The sequence below is a fragment of the Hyla sarda genome, chromosome 1 (assembly GCF_029499605.1).
Source record: "Hyla sarda isolate aHylSar1 chromosome 1, aHylSar1.hap1, whole genome shotgun sequence".
NCBI classification, from domain to species: domain Eukaryota; kingdom Metazoa; phylum Chordata; class Amphibia; order Anura; family Hylidae; genus Hyla; species Hyla sarda.
The window spans coordinates 393586216-393606591 of record NC_079189.1 but is presented as its reverse complement, the minus strand read 5'-3'; the positions used below and the strand labels follow the sequence as shown (position 1 = coordinate 393606591).

At 41.7% G+C, this 20376-nt stretch overlaps 1 protein-coding gene across 1 annotated transcript in view; it reads left to right on the top strand.

The window, feature by feature from the left end:
- REC8 (REC8 meiotic recombination protein) overlaps positions 1–20376 on the top strand; it is a 178760-nt gene that overhangs the window by 121800 nt on the left and 36584 nt on the right. Inside the window, exons 10-13 of the mRNA XM_056525830.1 lie at positions 224–306; positions 2370–2440; positions 16528–16683; positions 19127–19193. Coding sequence (XP_056381805.1) covers positions 224–306; positions 2370–2440; positions 16528–16683; positions 19127–19193 — 377 coding nt within the window. The remainder of the gene's footprint in view (positions 1–223; positions 307–2369; positions 2441–16527; positions 16684–19126; positions 19194–20376) is intronic.

Here is a 20376-nt window from a genome sequence, read left to right as displayed (position 1 = left end):
ATTGTCTGTTTTGCCTATAAAATCCAATCACAGCTCTGCTTTAATATCTTAAGGAGCTCTGGTTAAATAAAAGCTGAGCTGTGATTGCTTACTAGGGGCAGATTAATAAATTTGGGTCCTACTCATGTGAGAGCTACTAGTCATAGAAACCTAAGATATATAGCTTTACCAACTCATTGCATGTAAATCTAGTCTATTACAGACTTTGTCTTCTTCTATGCAGTTTTCCTTCAGAGATGCTTTCAGAGCAAGATGCTGCAGCTCTCCTAGATGAAGTAACAGGACAACCAATTGCTTTTTTTCCTGGTAAGATACAGGATGGGGGTCATGTAGAAAGTATTGCTATAACAAAATGGTGCAGATGTATAATAAAAGTCATGTGCCAGATTCCATGTGCCATGATTAAAGTTGTTATTCTGCCACATAAAATTAGATAGATGGGGGTCTAACCATAGGCACTCCAACACGTTTGCCCTTCCTTGTATTGTTGTATGAGAAGTTGCAGTTAACCCCTTAAGGACCAAGGACGTACCGGTACGTCCTTGGTCCTGCTCTTCTGATATAACGCGGGGTTACACAGTAACCCCGCGTCATATCATGGCGGGCCCGGCGTCATAGTGAAGCCGGGACCCGCCTCTAATAGCGCGCAGCGCCGATCGCGGCGCCGCGCGCTATTAACCCTTTAGCCGCACGCTCAAAGCTGAGCCGCGCGGCTAAAAGTGAAAGTGAAAGTTCCCGGCTAGCTCAGTCGGGCTGTTCGGGATAGCCGCGGCTAATCGCGGCATCCCGAACAGCTGACAGGACAGCGGGAGGGCCCCTTCCTGCCTCCTCGCTGTCCGATCGCCGAATGACTGCTCAGTGCCTGAGATCCAGGCATGAGCAGTCATCCGGCAGAATCGTTGATCACTGGTTTCTTATGAGAAACCAGTGATCAACATAGAAGATCAGTGTGTGCAGTGTTATAGGTCCCTATGGGACCTATAACACTGCAAAAAAAAAGTGAAAAAAAAAAGTGAATAAAGATCATTTAACTCCTCCCCTATTAAAAGTTTGAATCACCCCCCTTTTCCAATAAAAAAAAAAACACAGTGTAAATAAAAATAAAAATAAACATATGTGGTATCACCGCGTGCGGAAATGTCTGAATTATAAAAATATATCATTAATTAAACCGCTCGGTCAATGGCGTGCGTGCAAAAAAATTCCAAAGTCCAAAATAGTGCATTTTTGGTCACTTTTTATATCATTTAAAAATGAATAAAAAGTGATCAATAAGTCCTATCAATGCAAAAATGGTACCGTTAAAAACTTCAGATCACGGCGCAAAAAATGAGCGCTCATACCGCCCCATACACGGAAAAATAAAAAAGTTATAGGGGTCAGAAGATGACAATTTTAAACGTATTAATTTTCCTGCATGTAGTTATGATTTTTTCCAGAAGTCCGACAAAATCAAACCTATATAAGTAGGGTATCATTTTAATCGTATGGACCTACAGAATAAAGATAAGGTGTCATTTTTACCGAAAAATGTACTACGTAGAAACGGAAGCCCCCAAAAGTTACAAAACAGCGTTTTTTTTTCAATTTTGTCGCACAATGATTTTTTTTCCCGCTTCACCATAGATTTTTGGGCAAAATGACTGACGTCATTACAAAGTAGAATTGGTGGCGCAAAAAATAAGCCATCATATGGATTTTTAGGTGTAAATTTGAAAGAGTTATGATTTTTTAAAGGCAAGGAGCAAAAAACGAAAATGCATAAACGGAAAAACCTCCGGTCCTTAAGGGGTTAAAGGTTGTACAGCAGTGCCCTGTTGGTGATGCAAGGACGAGCACAAATGAACATTAAAGGGGTACTTCGCCCCAAGACATCTTATCTAAAGTATAGGGGATAAGATGTCTGATCATTGGGGGTCCAGGTGCTGGGCCCTACTGTGATCTCTGGGCTGGGACCCCCCACGATCTCTGGGTCGGCACCATGGCATTCTGAACATGGAAGCTTGGAGCTTCCGTGTTCGTGACATCACGCCCCCTCAATGTCTATAAGAGGTGTTGTCACAGCTAGTGCATAGCCGTCATGCCTCCTCCCATAGACATGAATGGAGGGGCATGACGGCTGTGGTCACCCGTCATCGAGCGGAGTTCGCTCTGTGCAACGGATGACTGGGGTGCCTATCCTTTGGATAGGGGATAAGATGTCTAGGGGCAGAGTATCCCTTTAAAGTGGATGCAGCACTTGCTCGAGGGCCGGGAACCATTTAGATGGCTGATCAGATAGGGTGCCGTAAGTGGAACCCCTGTTGATTTACTTTTAAAGGTCTACCTGGAAAATAGACCATTCATTTTATGCCATTCTTTCTCTGTAGAGGGTGTTTTAGAGATACAGTCCCCTGTACCTGCATCTCATCATGTTTCTCCTCGACTATCTAGTCCACAGGTAAAGAAAGACACAGTTACCTTAGTACTTCTTTTAATTTTTATGGTGTACGTTTACACTATTATTGCATCCTTAAAGGGGTACTCCCGTGGAAAAAATGTTTTCTTAAATCAACTGGTGCCAGAAAGTTAAACAGATTTGTAAATCACTTCTATTAAAAAATCCGAATCCTTCCAGTACTTTTTAGGGGCTGTATACTAAAGAGAAATCCATAAACTAAATGCATTTCCTCTGATGTCATGACCAGAGTGCTCTCTGCTGACCTCTGCAGTCCAGAGCAGGAGAAAATCCCCATAACAAACATATGCTGCTCTGGACAGTTCTTAAAATGGACAGCAGAGGTCAGCAGAGAGCACTGTGGTCATGACATCAGAGGAAATGCATTATTTTTTTTGATTTCTCTTTAGTATACAGCCCCTAAAAAGTACTGGAAGGATTAAGATTGTTTTAATCTTAAAAGAGTTTTCCACGGGAGTACCCCTTTAAAGGTAAATGTAAGGCAGACCATGATATTGAGTCCTGCTAAGTAAATGTATGTGGGAAAGCGCCAAAAGGTAGTCACTAGTTGTTTTTGTTTGGACCTTTAAAGAAGAGGCCCACTACCAGTACTTCACAGTATACATCTGCATACTTTTTTGCCAGGTTGCTAATGTATACCACTGATTCTAAATTTAACCAATCTTATACTCAGTGGCTTAATTTAAATAAATATGCTTCTTCCAGGTTCTGTCAGGCAAAAAAAAATACCAAGCTTCAACCACAGCACCATTTACCAGATGACTGAAAAACAAAACCGGATTCATGCAGATATGTTGCAGATGTTCCCAATTAACTTTAATAAGGAAGTCAACATCTGCAACAAATGTGCAGCATTTGTCCTGTGTGAACATCCCATTTCTTTGAGTTTGTTATGCATGAGATTGGATTTGAATTTATAATATTTTTTTTTTATCCAAATGCTCATAGACACGTTGCTGACATGTTTAGCCTATACAGGCTATTTTGTTCAATGGCTGTTTTAGCTGTTGCAGTACTTGTGTGTCCTAGCTTAAGTGATATATAGGATAGCATATTATAGTAACACGGTAGTTTGTAGACAACACACCAAGGATATTTTACTGGTTTTGCACAAAACATAGATAACTGGGAATGGGCATGGCAGAGCAGTCTAGGATCTGGGTTGTTGATGTGAACTGCATGTGATTTATATTCCCATCTAAACAACCACTTGAAAAAGAGTGGAGACACTTTAATGATTGCAGTAAAATGGCATAAAGTTTATTAATCCAATACATTTATATAAAATGTACAAACACAGAAATATAAAAGGAGATCACGCTATAGAAGGAACTGAGGCAACATTAATTTCCCACCCATACACCATAACCATGTGCATATGCAATACAGTAAAAACCTCATGAGAATTCATGCAGCAAAACGGCACAGCATAGTAGTTTACAAAATGTACAGTGGGGGCAAAAAGTATTATAAAAGTCAGCCACCAATTGTGCAAGTTCTCCCACTTAAAAAGATGAGAGAGGCCTGTAATTTTCATCATAGGTATACCTCAGCTATGAGAGACATAATGAGAAAAAAAAATCCATAAAATCACATTGTCTGATTTTTAACTCCTTTAGGACTTAGGGCGTACCTGTACGTTCAGAGTCCGCTCCCGTTCTATAACGGGGAGCCACAGCAGGACAGCAGGAGGGTCCCTTACCTTGCCTCCTGTTGTCCGATCGCTGAATGACTGCTCAGTGCCTGAGATCCAGGCATGAGAGTCAAGCGGCAGAATCATTGATCAATGGTTTCCTATGAGAAACCATTGATCAATGTAAAAGATCAGTGTGTGCAGTGTTATAGCCCCCTATGGGAGCTATAACATTGCAAAAAAAAAAAGTGAAAAAAAAAAAAAGTTAATAAAGATCATTTAACCCCTTCCCTAATAAAAGTTTGAATCGCTCCTCTTTTCCCATAAAAAAAACCAGTGTAAATAAAAACAAACATATGTGATATCGCCACGTGCGGAAATGTCCGAATTATAAAAATATATAATTAATTAAACTGCATGGTCAATGGCGTACGCGCAAAAAAAATTCCAAAGTCCAAAATAGCGTATTTTTGGTCACTTTTTATATCATGAAAAAATTAATAAAAAGCGATAAAAAAAGTCCGATCAATACAAAAATGGTACCGCTAAAAACTTCAGATCATGGCGCAAAAAAAATGAGCCCTCATACCACCCCATACGCGGAAAAATAAAAAAAAGTTATAGGGGTCAGAATATGACAATTTTAAACATATAAATTTTCCTGTATGTAGTTATGATTTTTACGACAAAATCAAACCTATATAGGGCATCATTTTAATCGTATGGACCTATAGAATAATGAGAAGGTGTAATTTGTTACCGAAAAATGTACTGTGTAGAAACGGAAGCCCCCAAAAATTACAAAATGTCGTTTATTCTTCAATTTTGTCGCACAATGATTTTTTTTCCATTTTGCCGTCGATTTTGGGTAAAATGACTGATGTAATTACAAAGTAGAATTAGTGGCGCAAACAATAAGCCATCATATGGATTTTTAGGTGCAAAATTGAAAGGGTTATGATTTTTTAAAGGTAAGGAGGAAGATGAGAACGGAAAAACCCTGAATTTATTTGCAAATGATGATGGAAAATAAGTATTTGGTCAATAACAAAAGTTAATGTCAATACTTTGTTATGTACCCTTTTGTTGGTAATGACAGAGGTCAAACGTTTTCTGTAAGTCTTCACAAGGTTTCCACACACTGTTTCTGGTATTTTGGCCCATTCTTCCATGCAGATCTCCTCTAGAGCAGTGATGTTTTGCTGCTGTCGCTGGGCAATACAGACTTTCAACTCCCTCCAAAGGTTTTGTATGGGGTTGAGATCTGGAGACTGGCTAGACCACTCCAGGACCTTGAAATGCTTCTTATCAAGCCACTCCTTCGTTGCTCAGGAGGTGTGTTTGGAATCATTGTCATGCTGAAAGACCCAGCCATGTTTCATCGTCAATGCCCTTGCTTATGGAAGGAGGTTTTCACTCAAAATCTCATGATAGATGGCCCCATTCATTCTTTCCTTTACACAGATCAGTCATCCTGGTCCCTTAGCAGAACCCCCCCCCCCCCCCAAGGCATGATGTTTCCACCCCCCATGCTTCACAGTTTACTCCTCCAAACACAACAAGTTGAGTTTTTACCAAAAAGTTCTACTTTGGTTTCATCTGACCATATGACATTCTCCCAATACTCTTCTGGATCATCCAAATGCTCTCTAGCAAACTTCAGACAGGCCCATATATGTACTGACTTAAGCAGGGGGACACGTCTGGCACTGCATGATATGAGTCCCTGGCGGCGTAGTGTGTTACTGATGGTAGCCTTTGTTACTTTGATTCCAGCTCTATGCAGGTCATTCACTAGGCCCCCCTCCCCATGTGGTTCTGGGATCATTATTCACCGATCTTGTGATCTTTTTGACACTGCAAGGTGAGATCTTGCATGGAGCCCCAGATCGAGGGAGATTATCAGTGGTCTTCTATGTCTTTCATTTTCTAATAATTGCTCTCCCAGTTGATTTCTTCACACCAAGCAGCTTGCCTATTGCAGATTCAGTCTTCCCAGCTTGGTGCAGATCTACAATTTTGTTTCTGGTGTCCTTCAACAGCTCTTTGGTCTTGGCCATAGTGGAGTTTGGAGTGTGACTGTTTGAGGTTGCGGACAGGTGTCTTTTATACTGATAAATTCAAACAGGTGCCATTAACCAAGGTAACAGCTAAGTGGAGGACAGAGGAGACTCTTAAAGAAGAAGTTACAGGTCTGTGAGAGCCAGAAATCTTGCTTGTTTGTAGGTGACCAAATACTTATTTTCCACCATAATCTGCAAATAAATTCTTTAAAAATCAGACAATGTGATTTTATGGATTTTTTTTCATTATGTCTCTCATAGTTGAGGTATCCCTATGATGAAAATTACAGGCATCTCATCTTTTTAAAGGGGTACTCCGGCCCTAAGACATCTTATTCCTTATCCAAAGGATAGGGGATAGGATGCCTGATAGCAGGGTTCCCACTGCTGGGGACCCCCACAATCTTTTATGCAGCACCCTGCTATCATCAGCCTCCGAAGCGAACATCGTTTTGATGAATCACGGGCCGGAGTATCACGGGCCGGAGTATCGTGACGTTACGTCTCCGCCCCTTGTTATGTCACGCTCCACCCCCTCAATGCAAGCCTATGGGAGGGGGCGTGACAGCCTCCTCCAAATGTGTGTACTCCTTACCCTGAGGTAACATCTATTCCTCTACAGGCCGTGTAGGAGTAATGCAGCTAAATCTAAATGTGAGTCCAAGGGTAATAGCAGTTCTGCTGGATGGTTGTAGCAGATCTCTAGACTTTTAGGCACAGTTACTGCAAATGCCACCTCCTCAAACAATGCTATGTTGTTACAGGTTGACAAATAACTTAAAAAGGTACTTCATTGCTGGACATTTTATCCCATATTCAAAAGATAGCTGAGGAGATGTCTGAACGCGGGGGTCCGACTACTGGCATCCCTGCGTTCTCTGGCCCTGCATCCCGGCATTTTGAACATTTATGTTCAGAACGCTGGCAGTGCTAGGCTCCATTCATTCAAGTCTATGGGAGCGACGGAGATACGGCGTTCATATATATCCCATAGTGATACATGAAGGGGACGCAACGGCCACAGTTTTGAGCTGTAGTTGCTAGTAATCCAGCACAGAGCGGAATTTGTGCCATGCAGGCGATCACGGGGGTGTCCCAGCAGCCGTACACCCGCGATCAGACACTTAACCCCTAAACTGTGGTTTGTGTATACAATGCCTAGGGGCAGAGTACCCCTTTAACACTTTTTCTGACAAGAAAGGAAAGCACAGGAAACCGTCAAACATGCAATAATAGGTAATTGTAATAGGTACATAAACAAAGAGAATCCAGCTCCCAGAATAAATTACATTTTCAATGCTTTAATTAAATTATTTTCAAAAGCCAGTATGTCACCAACAGGTTTCTGATGCATGCAAGCGGATTTATACTGTGACTAAGGGTACTTGCATGTGTACAAAACTTGTCATACTGGCTTTTTAAAATGGATCACTAAAGCATTTAAGATTTAATTTTTTCATCTATTACAATCATATCTGATGGAGCCCTGCTCAAGACTCTTCATGTTCTGCCCCACTCACACAAAACTATAAAGCTATAATTCCATTGAGGTTTTCACTCAAAAACGCACATTCTGCCGCACAACGTTTCTCAGTTTGGTGTTTTTTTTTTTTTTTTATCCTTTTGGCGTTTTTCAGCTATTTTTGGCTCCTTGGCAGTTTTTCAAAAATGACCTCTTCTTGAGACTTTGGCGTTTTTTTTCGGGAAAATCTTGGCATGTGGATTTTAACTTTGGCATTTTTGCAGGCGTTTTCTATTCTTTTTTTGGACTTTAGCTATCCAAAAAAGGGATGGAGATACCTTTTTTATAAAAATTTCATAGGGTACCATTAAAAAAAAAAAAAAAAAAGATACAGTAGAGATGGAAAAAATTGTATTTAACGAAATATATATATTTTATAACAAAATTTTATAAATTTTTAAACAGGGATCAATTTATGTTGGCAGGCAGGAAACTAAAAATGTAGCCGACAATAATAAAAATGTAGAAAGGGGCCATTTAAATGTAAAAATAATATATTTATTAAAATGTATTTTGTTAAACTTTTTATTAGTAATGTATTTTAATAATGTGTCTAATAAAGTGTGTGTTTTATATATTTTTTTCTTTCTTTATTTTTTAGGCAGTACTACTACTCCCAGCATGGAACAGACTGTTCCATGATGGGAGTAGTAGTACCTGTACTAATAGACAGATTGCCCCGGGTGTCACTTCTGACACCCGATGCGATCGTCCTAACTATTGTAGAGATGCGGCAGGGCTTTCTCCTGTGCTCGTATCTCTGCTCTATACTCCGGGCTCGCCAGTCCTGAAATTCATATTTCCCGCTGAGATCGGTGATTGGCTGCCACCATCCGCCCAATCACCACTCTGGGCGGAAAATATGAATAAGTGATGTGAATTTTATTCACATCACTGGCCGTCCGGAGTATAGTGCAGAGATGCGAGCGCAGGAGAAAGCCCCCTCCATCTCTGCAAAAGAAAGGATGATTGCATCGGGTGTCAGGAGTGACACCCTCTGTGATCTGAACTTAACTACAGGTACTACTACTCCCAACATGGAGCACACTCTGCTCTATGCTGGGAGCTGTAGTACCTGCAATAATAGACAGATCACAATAGTGTCAGAAGTGACACCCAGGCCCTCTGTCTATTAGTACAGATACTACAACTCTCAGCATGGAGCAGAGTGTGCTCCATGTTGGGAGCAGTAGTACCTGCAGTAAGGGACAGATCGCAGCAAGTGGGAGTTGTAGTTTTGCAACAATTAGAGGCTCCCTGTTTGGGTAGACATTGCATTATGGCTGCTCTCCCCAGCACAGAGCGCAACTTAACCTGTTTTTTGTGGAGTTTTTTCCTCCTCTCGTTTCAGATTCGTGTATGCAGAGGATTATGGCGGATTCGGTGTAGTTTTTGCTGCAGTTTTTGAGCCAAAGTCAGAAGTGGATTCATTAGGAAAGAGATGTATAAGTCCTTCCTTTATATGTCCTGTTCTTTTTGAATACACTTCTGACATTGGCTCAAAAACTGCAGTGGCAGTTTTCCAAAAAACGCCAGAGAAAAACCTTTGTGGAAACCTAGCCTAGTTGTGTATGTGAGTGGGGCAGAACCTGAAGACTCTTGAGCAGGGCTCCAACAAATATGATTGTAATGTAAAGATACATAGTCAAAGTTAATCAAGCTCTCAGACTAAATAAAATCTTTAATGCTTTAGTGATCCATTTTAAAAAGCCAGTATGACAAGTTTCGGCCACATGCAAGCACCCTTAGTCACAGTTTAAATCCGCTTGAATGCATCTGAAATCTGTTGGTGACATATTGGCTTTTCAAAATAATTTAATAAAGCATTGAAAATTTTATTTCATCTGGGAGCTGGAATCTCTTTGCTTATGTACCTATAGCAAGCATGTTTGATGGTGCCTTGTTCCAGAATTTTCTGGATTGTACTACCTCATTGGCTCGGAGGCTTTCCATTCTTGTCAGGAAGAGTGTTAAAGGGGTACTCTGCCCCTAGGCATCTTATCCCCTAACCACAGGATAGGTTAGTGCAGGTGAAACTGATGACAGATTTCCTTTAAAGGAAAACGGTCACCCGTTCACCTGTACTATAACCCGATACACCGTGTTATAGTGTGTGTTGACAGGAGACCAATGCGGGGTCTCGGACTGCTATACCTACCTGCAGTCCGGAGCCCCGATCCTCCAAAGGCCCCCCCCTCTTTCCACCGCTGACTTGCGCTTTAGGCGGGCCCGCCGGCTGGATTGAAATATTCATAAGCTCTGGTCATGTGATAGCAGATATAGCAGTCTGAGACCCCGCATCGGTCTCCTGTTCACCCGCACTATAACCCGGTGTATCGGGTTATAGTGTGGGTGAACGGGTGACCGTTTTTTCCTTTAAAGCTGTAGCATATTTTGTGCAGAGGAAGATCCACAGTAGACCCCACTGAAGCCAACATATAACGGCACAGAGAATATATGTACTGTAGAGTATGGAATAAACCGGCAGACTCACCACTTCTCTTCTTTTTCTTTATTGCATTTTTAATGCAGTAGCATACTCACTTAAAGGGTGTAGGGATACAGTGGGGGGACAAAAAGGCAACAGATTCCGTTTCGCACGGTTTACCATGACCAGAGGAAGCACGGTAAACCTAGCGAAACAGAATCTGTCGCCTTTTTGTCCCCCCACTGTATCCCTATACCCTGTATGTGAGTATGCTACTGCATTAAAAATGCAATAAAGAAAAAGAAGAGAAGTGGTGAGTCTGCCGGTTTATTCCATACTCTACTGTACATGTATTAGAAGTTTTCTACTATTACCAGAGCACCACCACGTATACAGTCGCATCCAGTCATACCACATCATGCCAGTTCCTAGAGACCGCAGTGCCGTGCCGTTCTTCGTCTATCTGGCACAGAGAATATGCTGCAGCAAAACTTGTAGCTTCTCTGCAACGGAAAACTTGTATGTATGGATGTACCCTAAGGGTAAGTTCAGACGTGCCTATTTTTGCTGCAGATCTGCTGCAGATTTGCAGCTGCAGATTTTGCTGCCCATTGTTTACAATGGGCAGCAAAATCTGCTGAAGCAGATCTGCAGCAGAAAATACGCACGTGTGAACTGACCCCAAGAGTACGTTCCCACCTGGCGGATTTTGCTGCGTATTTGCTGCTGCGTATTTTCTTACCCATTGACTACAATGGGAAATAAAATATGCAGCAGCAAATACGCAGAGAAATACGCCAGGTGGGAACATACCCTAAGGGAACGTTCACATGGGCAGATTTTTTTGCGGATTTCCCGCTGCATATTTGAAAGGGGGCGGGCTCTTCTTGGCTTTCTGCAGCAGATTTTCCATGGCAGAATTTACGCTGTGGAAAATCCGCTGCAGTCCCTATTGACTTCAATGGGCTTGCGGACAGCCGAGAAGAGCCTGCCTCATTTCAAATACGCAGCGGAAAACCCGCAAAAAAAAATCTAGCCGTGTGAACGTACCCTAAGGATGGATATCCACTTGACAGTTTTTGTCTTTTTTTAAACTACCACTGCAACAAACTGCCAAGTGGAAATCCAGTCTAAGGGTACGTTCAGATGTGCGGATTTTCGCAGCCTTTATATATGCCTGCTCGGAGCGGCAATACACCGCTACAAGCAGACACACTGCGATGTGCAAGTCGCCGCGCGCATGCGCAGTATACTCGCACATCGCGGCACCTCTCGGCGTAGCTCATTGAGCAGGGGAAGCGAGTACACCGTGCATGCGCGGCGACTCACACATTGCAGTGTGTCTGCTCGGAGCGGCGTATTGCCGCTCTGAGCAGGCACATTTAAGGGCACCATACAGAGGTCCTTCAGCGGTGGATCTGCAGCATAAAATACGTAGATTTGATGCACAGGATTTTCTACAGCAGATTTCAATGTAAACTAAATGACTGAGCACGGCTTCTAATCAGCAGTTACAAATCCTGTGCATCAAATCTGCGCAGGATCCTGTACGTGTGAACACACCCTAAGGGTACGTTCACACGTGCGTATGTTTGTTGCAGATCTGTTGCATATTTTGCTGCCCATTAACTTCTACGGGTAGCAAAATCTGCTGAAGCAAATCTGCAGCAGAAAATACGCACGTGGCGTATTAGGGTGTGTTCCCACCTGGCGTATACGCAGCGTATTTCACGCTGCGCAAAATTTGTGTCTACGCTACGTATTCCTTGCTCACTATACACACAGGGCTTTCCCGCGGCAGCCCTATGTGTGTAGTGAGTTTTGAAGGCAGGCCGTGTTCCGGCGTGACAGTGATGCACGGCTCCGCCTCTAAAACTCACTACACGCATAGGGCTGCCGCCGGAAAGCCCTGTGTGTATTATAGTGAACAATGAATATGCAGCATATTTTCCGCTGCTGCAGCAAATTTTGCGCAGCGTGAAATATGCTGCGTATATGCCAGGTGGGAACGCACCCTTACAAAGAATTCTTCTATCAAGCAAACTACTACTGCTGTTTAGTACTCACACAACAGATTAAATAGTAGAATGAGAAAATAAGACTAAACACACAACTATACCAGTGCACTTACATATTAGAACCATGCAGTGTACAAATAAATTGGCCAATACCATACAATGCACCAAATCTTTGCCATTGCGGCTGCTAATAAGAGAGCCTTACATAGCACAAATAAATAAATTAAATAAATCAAGTCATATAAACATAGTGGCCCTCATTTACTAAAGTCCAACCGAATCTTTTTCTCAGAAATTGCGCCTAAATTATAGTCGCAACGTCTGTGCGACTATTTATGCGACAAATTTTTACTCCGCACAACCAACACTTTAGAAACCACTCTGAGTGGTTTTTTTTTTCATTCGGAAATGGGCGTGTTTTATGCAAAAATTCAGCGAGCAGAGATACAGCCTGGCAGCCGGTGGTAGGACCGCGCGGCACTGCGCCGTCACCATTGACGGCTATGCAGTGCTCGCGGACTTCCGCGCAAAGAATGAACATGTTCTTTCTTTGCGCGGAACAATTTCAGCGGCGGAATTGTCCGCCGCTGAAATTCCGCAGTGTGAACGGGTCTCGCGGAGACCCATTCACACTAATAAGTTCACACCGCGGTATTCCGCAGGGAATTCCGTAGTGTGAACATACCCTAACAAGGGACTGTTTGCCATTGTGATTTTTGTGAAAGTAACTTGTTTTATAACCTGAAAACATTTTGTACAGTTCAACACTTTTATGAATAAAATATTTAATGCTTTTGTGATAGTTAATGTTTAATTTATTTTTTTTAACACATTTGTAATATTAGGTTTAAATTAATTTAACACCCAAACTGATAAACAAGGATAACAGTTGTAATGTTGGAAAAATTATAACACATGAATACTTTTGATTCATGAAAACATTTTTAAACAAACAATTCTAAACCATTTTGACTCACACAACTAATTTCTTTAGCTCGGAGTTTGTGCGACACAATTGACTAGTGCGACACAAAAAAACGTGCGACAGAAAAATAACCCACATGTGCGACAGAATAGTAAATAAGCCTGAAAAAAAAGATGAGTGATATTGAAATCACTCCACTCTTAATAAATCAGGGCCACTGTAGTTATTGATTTATACTGTCATATATTATGTTGAGACTTTCCAGATCTCTGGTTATCCAGAATATAAAGGTTTGCTTTAATTGTTAATTAATTAACGGTATTGTGCCATTTTTCTCAATTTCATGAAAACAAAGGTGTAGAAAAGGTACACAAACCTATTAGAGGTGGGGGCACTAAAGTAAACTTTTAAATCAAGACATAAAATTTTCAATACTAACCATATGACCTCATGTTATGTACAGTATTATTCTTGTATATCTGTTTATTCATAGGTTTTGTACCGAGATGCACTGTAAGGGAAATTTTGGGCCAAAACTGAAACCAAAAATTTAAAGGAAAACTGTCAGCTTGCTCCCTCCGCACTAACCAGCAGTACTGGCTGGTAGTGCGGGGGACGTTGATCAGTTTGATGCCTACCGTGCCCGTATCCGCCATGCCGTTTGGCTGATGTCAGCACCGCTTGTCCACAACGCCGGCCAGCTCATCAATATTCCTCCCCTCCCTCCGCCTCTCCCTCTTCTCCCCGATCTGTAATGAAGAGGGAGAGGTGGAGGGGAGGAATATTGATGAGCTGTGCGGCGCTGCGGACGAGCGGCGCTGATGGCAGAGTGCCAGTAACCCCGCCTGTGCCAGTTAGCATCTAATTAGCATATACAGAAAATCGAAGATTTCTGCCGAATGGCTTGGGGGATCCGGGCACGGTAGGCATCAAACTGATCAGCGTCCCCTGCACTACCAGCCAGTACTGCTGGTTAGTGTGTGGGGGGGGGGGGGGGAGCAAGCTGACAGTTTTCCTTTAACCGGATAACGACCATGGACGTCTATACTCGTCCAAAGGCCGTTACCGGGGTATGACGCGGGAGCCCGCGTCATACCGGCCAGCCCCCAGCTGATTCCTGTAGCTGGGGGCCGGCGTTAATAGCCGACATGCGGCGATCGCTGCGTCTGGCTATTAACCCTTTAGATCGCCGCTGTCAAACTTGACAGCGGCGTCTAAAGGTGCCTGTATTAAGTCCCTGGTGGTCCAGTGGGGTGTATCGCCCCCCCCGCAGCGCGATCGCGGGGGAGCGATCCACTACTTAGGTAGCCTGAGGGCTTACCTCTCCTGCTGCGGCAGCTCCGGTGCTCTGAGTGATAAAGCCTGGCAGGGCCAGGCTTTATCAATCGAGCGCAGAGCATGCAGATCATTGTGGTTTTATGAAACCACAATGATCTGTATGAGGAATCTAACGATTCCTCCTAAAAGTCCCCTAAGGGGACTAAAAGCGTAAAAAAAAAAAAGTTTAAAAACACACACATTAACCCCTCCCTTATTAAAAGTTTAAATCACCCCCCTTTTCCCAAATTCCATATTAAAAATATGTAACCATAATAAAAATAAACATATGTGGTATCGCCGTGTGCGTAAATGTCTGACCTATAAAAATATATCATTAATTAAACCGCATGGTCAATGGCGTACACGCAAAATAGCGTATTTTTGGTCACTTTTCATACCATAAAAAAAGGAATAAAAAGCGATCGAGTAGTCCAATCAAAATAAAAATGGTACCGATTAAAACTTCAGATCATGGCGCAAAAAAATAGCACTCAAACCACCCTGTACGTGGAAAAATAAAAAAGTTATAGGGGTCAGAAAAGGACAATTTTAAATGTATAAATTTTCCTGCATGTAGTTATGATTTTTTCCAGAAGTACGACGAAATCAAACCTATATAAGTAGGGTATCATTTTAACCATATGGACCTACAGAATAAAGATAAAGTGTCATTTTTACCGAAAAATGTACTGCCTAGAAACAGAAGCCCCCAAAATTTAGAAAATTGTGTTTTTTCTTAAATTTTGACGCACAATGATTTTTTTTCCCGTTTCGCCATAAATGTTTGTGTAAAATGACTGATGTCATTCCAAAGTAGAATTGGTGGCGCAAAAATAAGCCCTCATATGGATTTTTAGGTGCAAAATTGAAAGGGTTATGATTTTTAAAAGGTAAGGAGGAAAAAACGAAAGTGTAAAAACAGAAAAATGCTTGGTCCTTAAGGGGTTAAGCTGTGCTTGGCCAAAACCCAAAATTGAAAATGCATTGCCTCACCCACTTTTTTTAATATAGTTTTTGTAAAATTGTATTATCAGAATTTTTTGTTAAATAAATTTGGGAATAATTAAAAACTCAATGCTAATAATAATAAAATAAACATCACGCCCGGTACACTAAACCGGCCTGACCCCCTTATAAACTATTATTTGTGGGGGGAAATTTAAGAGAAACCCGCAACTCTGCAACTTTTTTTTGGGGGGGGGGGGATGGGGGGGGGGGAATCTGTTTTTACGCAGTGCACTTTATGGTGATGATATGTTCTCTTTCTGCTGTAGCTCAATGCGATGAAAATGATACCCAATTTATATACCGTAGTTATTCTAATATTGCTCTTCTTTTATAAGAGGTCAAACTTTATTGAACAATATTAGTTTATTTCAAATTTCCTCTTCTAATCCCTATAACTTTATTTTTCCGTATACGGGGATGCATGAGGGCTCATTTTTTGCAACATGATCTGTTGTTTTTATCGGTACCATTCTGTTTTTTTTATTTATTTTTTATCGATATTAATCAATTTTTTTCTGCATATAATGTGTTTAAAATTCAATATTTTGGACTTTGGTGTTTTTTTATGTTTACACCATACACTGTACACTGTACAGGATCATTAACATAATGTATTTATGGATCAGACATTTATGCACCTAGCAATACCAAGTATGTTGATTTTTTTACTTTTTTTTTTAAATAGGAAAAGAGGGGAATTTTATTTTTATTGGGGAAGGGGCTTATTCACTTTTATTAAATTTTTTTTTTACACTTTTATATTGCAATCTTTAAATTGGAAATACTGATCAGTGCTATGCATAGCCGCTGTAGATGTCGTGATCAATATTGATCAGGGCATCTGAGGAGTAAATGGTAGACGTCAGCGTGATTGCTGATCTCTGCCATCACCGGCCTATGATGCGAGCGCAGCTCCTGCATTCGTGTCATAACTGTGGCAGGACTCAGGGCGTACAGGTATGTCCTGTGTCCTCTAGGGGTTAAGCCACGCCCACAGAAATGATGGGAGGGAAATTCCCTTAGCTGAAAAGATTGAAAGGGCCATTTTCGGCCAATAATTTTCGGCGGCTGAAATTTCGGTGCATCCTTAGTTTTTTATTGTAAAACTGAAACTGCATACATTAAACTTCATTTGTTTTTTTTTCCACATAGTTGATGCTACCGGAGGTGCCCCTTGAAGCTGAACATCTACCCCCGGTCCAACGTCCTCGGCGAAAAACCCATCTAATAGTTGACAAAGATACACAAATTGAAAGCAAGGTTATGCATGAGAAAACCAGTGACCCTCTTATATGTACACAACCAGTGGTATGTATGTTTTCCAGGCAAGAGCTGAGAAACACTTTTTAGACTGCTGTGAAATGCTTACAGAAGTACTCCAGGGAAGTATATATAAAATAAAAAAAGCTCCAAAGCCACCACACTACCTGGTAAGGTTCCCTGTAAATGATCCTGCTTTCTATGCATGGCTCCTGTGGCCCTTGTTGTCTTCTCTGGCTGCCTGATATTGTTTGCCATTTTTTCCTCCCCCTGGAGCATGATACTACTTGTCCTGAGATTCAGTGTCTGATTGGCCACACACACCTCCCAGCTCCCAACACTAAATGAAACATGACTGACCAGTGCAGGGCATGTTGTCTGTGTCTCTCAGGAGGGTGGGGGCTGCTTTCAGAGACAAACTTGGGCAAAGACACAGTGGATGACAGGGTGATGTTTATTTTTCACTCCCTCAATGTAAGTGACAACTGAAAGAGGGGAAACTGCTAATGAATGATAACTTAGACAATTAAATAGGTTGGTAAGATAAAAAGGATGGGCTATGGGTTTAGTTCCCCAGAGTACCCCTTAAGAAATAATATCATGAGATACAATTTTGCAATAGCTCAAAATAACTTTATGCCATACAGATTTAAAGTGTACCTGTCATACCAGGTGACCCTTCAGGATAAGCTGCCATGTGTGTGTATGTACATGAGAAGCAGCATTCTTTCTGGCCATTATATTACTTTTCTGTGGTATTTTTTCAGCAGATTTCTGCTGTTCATGCTTTATCTATAATTTTCAGTTCTTCCAGAGCTGGAGGGTGAAGCTCCCTCCTCACTCCCCCCTCCATAGATTTGTATTGCTTGTCTTGCAGACACAGGACAAAGCTGAGTTAATATCCAGTGAAGATCTGAGCAGGAGAGGGGGTGGGGGGGGGGGGGAGTTTATAACAGGAGAATCATTTTTGTCTATTAAGATATTAGAGAGTGTCTTAGTTCTGCCTAAAGAGACATAAGACATTTAAATATTATAACAAACAATGCTATTGATTATTGTAGTTAGTTGAAAATTATGCTTAATGTAATTCCAGCAACAGTGACACATTTTTAAATGTAGAATTTATATATGTGCACAAAAAAGACAGAGGATGAGAAACATAAAAAGCACTTAAAGGGGTAGTCCAGTGGTGAAAAACGTATCCCCTATCCTAAGGATAGGTGATAAGTTTGAGATCCGACCACTGGGGCCCCCTGCGATCTCTCTGTACGGGGGCCAGGCTCTCCGGCCAGATAGCGGGTGTCGACCTCCGCACGAAGCGGCGGCTGACACGCCCCCTCAATACATCTCTATGGCGGAGCCGGAGATTGCCGAAGGCAGTGCTTCGGCTCTGCCATAGAGTTGTATTGAGGGGGCGTGTCGGCCGCCGCTTCGTGCGGAGGTCGACACGCCCCCTTCCGGCGGGCTGTCGGGTCTCCGTACAGGAGATCGCAGGGGGCCCCAGCGGTCGGACCCCCCGCGATCTCAAACTTATCCCCTATCCTTAGGATAGGGGATAAGTTGTTAACCACTGGGTTCACCACTGGACTATTCCTTTAAGCCCCATTCACACTGGCATTTTTTCTTTAATAGGTAGTCACAGTCAGGATATTATTACATGCAAATAAGCTTTTTATATGGAGGCCTCTAGCTGCGTTTTGTGATGTGTACAGAATGCCTTTCAAAGTGCCTGTGTTAAAGGAGAGCTGTCATGCAGAAAAACTTATCTCCTAGCTTTCAGCTATCTCCGGCTCTCCTATAGAGATATTGGAGGGGGCGTGTCAGCTGCCACTTTATGCAAGGGACGACATGCCCTGTTCCCGGGGAGAGCTAGGGTACCATGCAGGAGATCTCTTGCACGGGACCCCGACTCTACATGAAGCAGCGGCCGACACACGCCCTCCATGTATCTCTATGGAAGAGCCGGAGATACAGCCTTCGCCAGCCCTCCCCTAGAGATGCATGGAGGGGGCGTATCGGCCACCGCTTTGTGCGTGCATCGGCACGCCCCGTTCCAGAGGAGAGCAAGGGTCCCAGTGGTCGGATCACCCGCGATCTAAAACTTATTCCCTAACCTATGGATAGGGTATACGTTTTTCTACATGATACTTCTCCTTTAGGATACATTCACACATGCATATTTTCTGCTGCAGATTTTGCATCTGCAGATTTTGCTGTCCATTGACTTCAATGGCTAGCAAACTCTGCAAAAGCAGATCTGCAGCAGAAAATACACACACTTGAACGTACCCTTATGGTATGTTCACACATGCATATTTTCTGCTGCAAATCTGCTTCTGCAGATTTTGCTAACCATTGAAGTCAATTGGCAGCAAAATCTGCAGAAGCAGATCTGCAGCAGAAAATACGCATGTGTGAATGTACTCTCAATGTTGAATATTTCCTTGTATTTATCATGTGCACAGCTAATAACTGTACTTCTATTCTTTAGGTCCCTTTGACGATTCCTAGCATAAAATCTCAAACTCCAGCTTCTCTATTTGACTCTCCAACCTATCGTTAGTGTGATCAGTTTTTTTTTCTTTCTTCCATATGTTTGTTATATTTGTTTTATGTCTGTATGTATGCAGTGCCCTTTTTTGCCATGGCTGAATCAAAGTAGGTGGCAGTTTCTTAGCAAAAAAAAAAAAAGTAGCGGGTTCCCATCCTCAGAAACAGTATAATGTAATGTGTGGTTACCTTTTGCTGGGCTTTCACATTAGTTAATTGCTGGCATGTGCCATGAAATGCTACAGGATTTGCCAACAATCTAACACAAATGACAAAAACTCACTGTCCAATAATGACTGATTTTGGGCCTAGCCAGGTTCTGGCATACTGAATATCAATATGTTATGATTCTTTGTTCAACCAAGACATAAGGTGAGTTAGATACATGGCCGTCGATTACCCTATCGCTTAGCCATGAAAATTCATGTTCAGCCACTACAGGAGCTATCACCTTATAAATATGACAGAGAAAATTAAATGGACATGGCTAAATGTGTGAAATAAGATTTAATCTTCTACCTCAAATTCATATGTTTATATTGTTAGTGCTATTATTTATATATTATTCGAGGTAATGATGTGTTCTCATTGGAGGTTGGTATTTAACCCCTTAAGGACCCGGGGTTTTCCGTTTTTGCACTTTCATTTTTTCCTCCTTACCTTTAAAAAATCATAACTCTTTCAATTTGCACCTAAAATTCCATATGATGGCTTATTTTTTGTGCCACCAATTCTACTTTGGAATGATATCAGTTATTTTACCCAAAAATCTACAGCGAAACGGAAAAAAAAATCAGTGCGCGACAAAATTGAAGAAAAAACACCATTTTGTAATTTTGGGGGGCTTCCGTTTCTACGCAGTAGATTTTTCGGTAAAAATGACAACTGATCTATATTCTGTAGGTCCATACGATTAAAATGATACCCTACTTATGTAGGTTTGATTTTGTCGTACTTCTGGAAAAAATCATAACTACATGCAGTAAAATTTATACATTTAAAATTGTCATCTTCTGACCCCTATAACTTTTTTATTTTTCCATGTACGGGGCGGTATGGGGGCTCATTTTTTGTGCCATGATCTGAAGTTTTTAGCGGTACCATTTTTGCATTGAGTGGACTTTTGATTGCTTTCTATAAATGTTTTCTTGATATGAAAAGTGACAATACTCTATTTTGGACTTTGGAAGT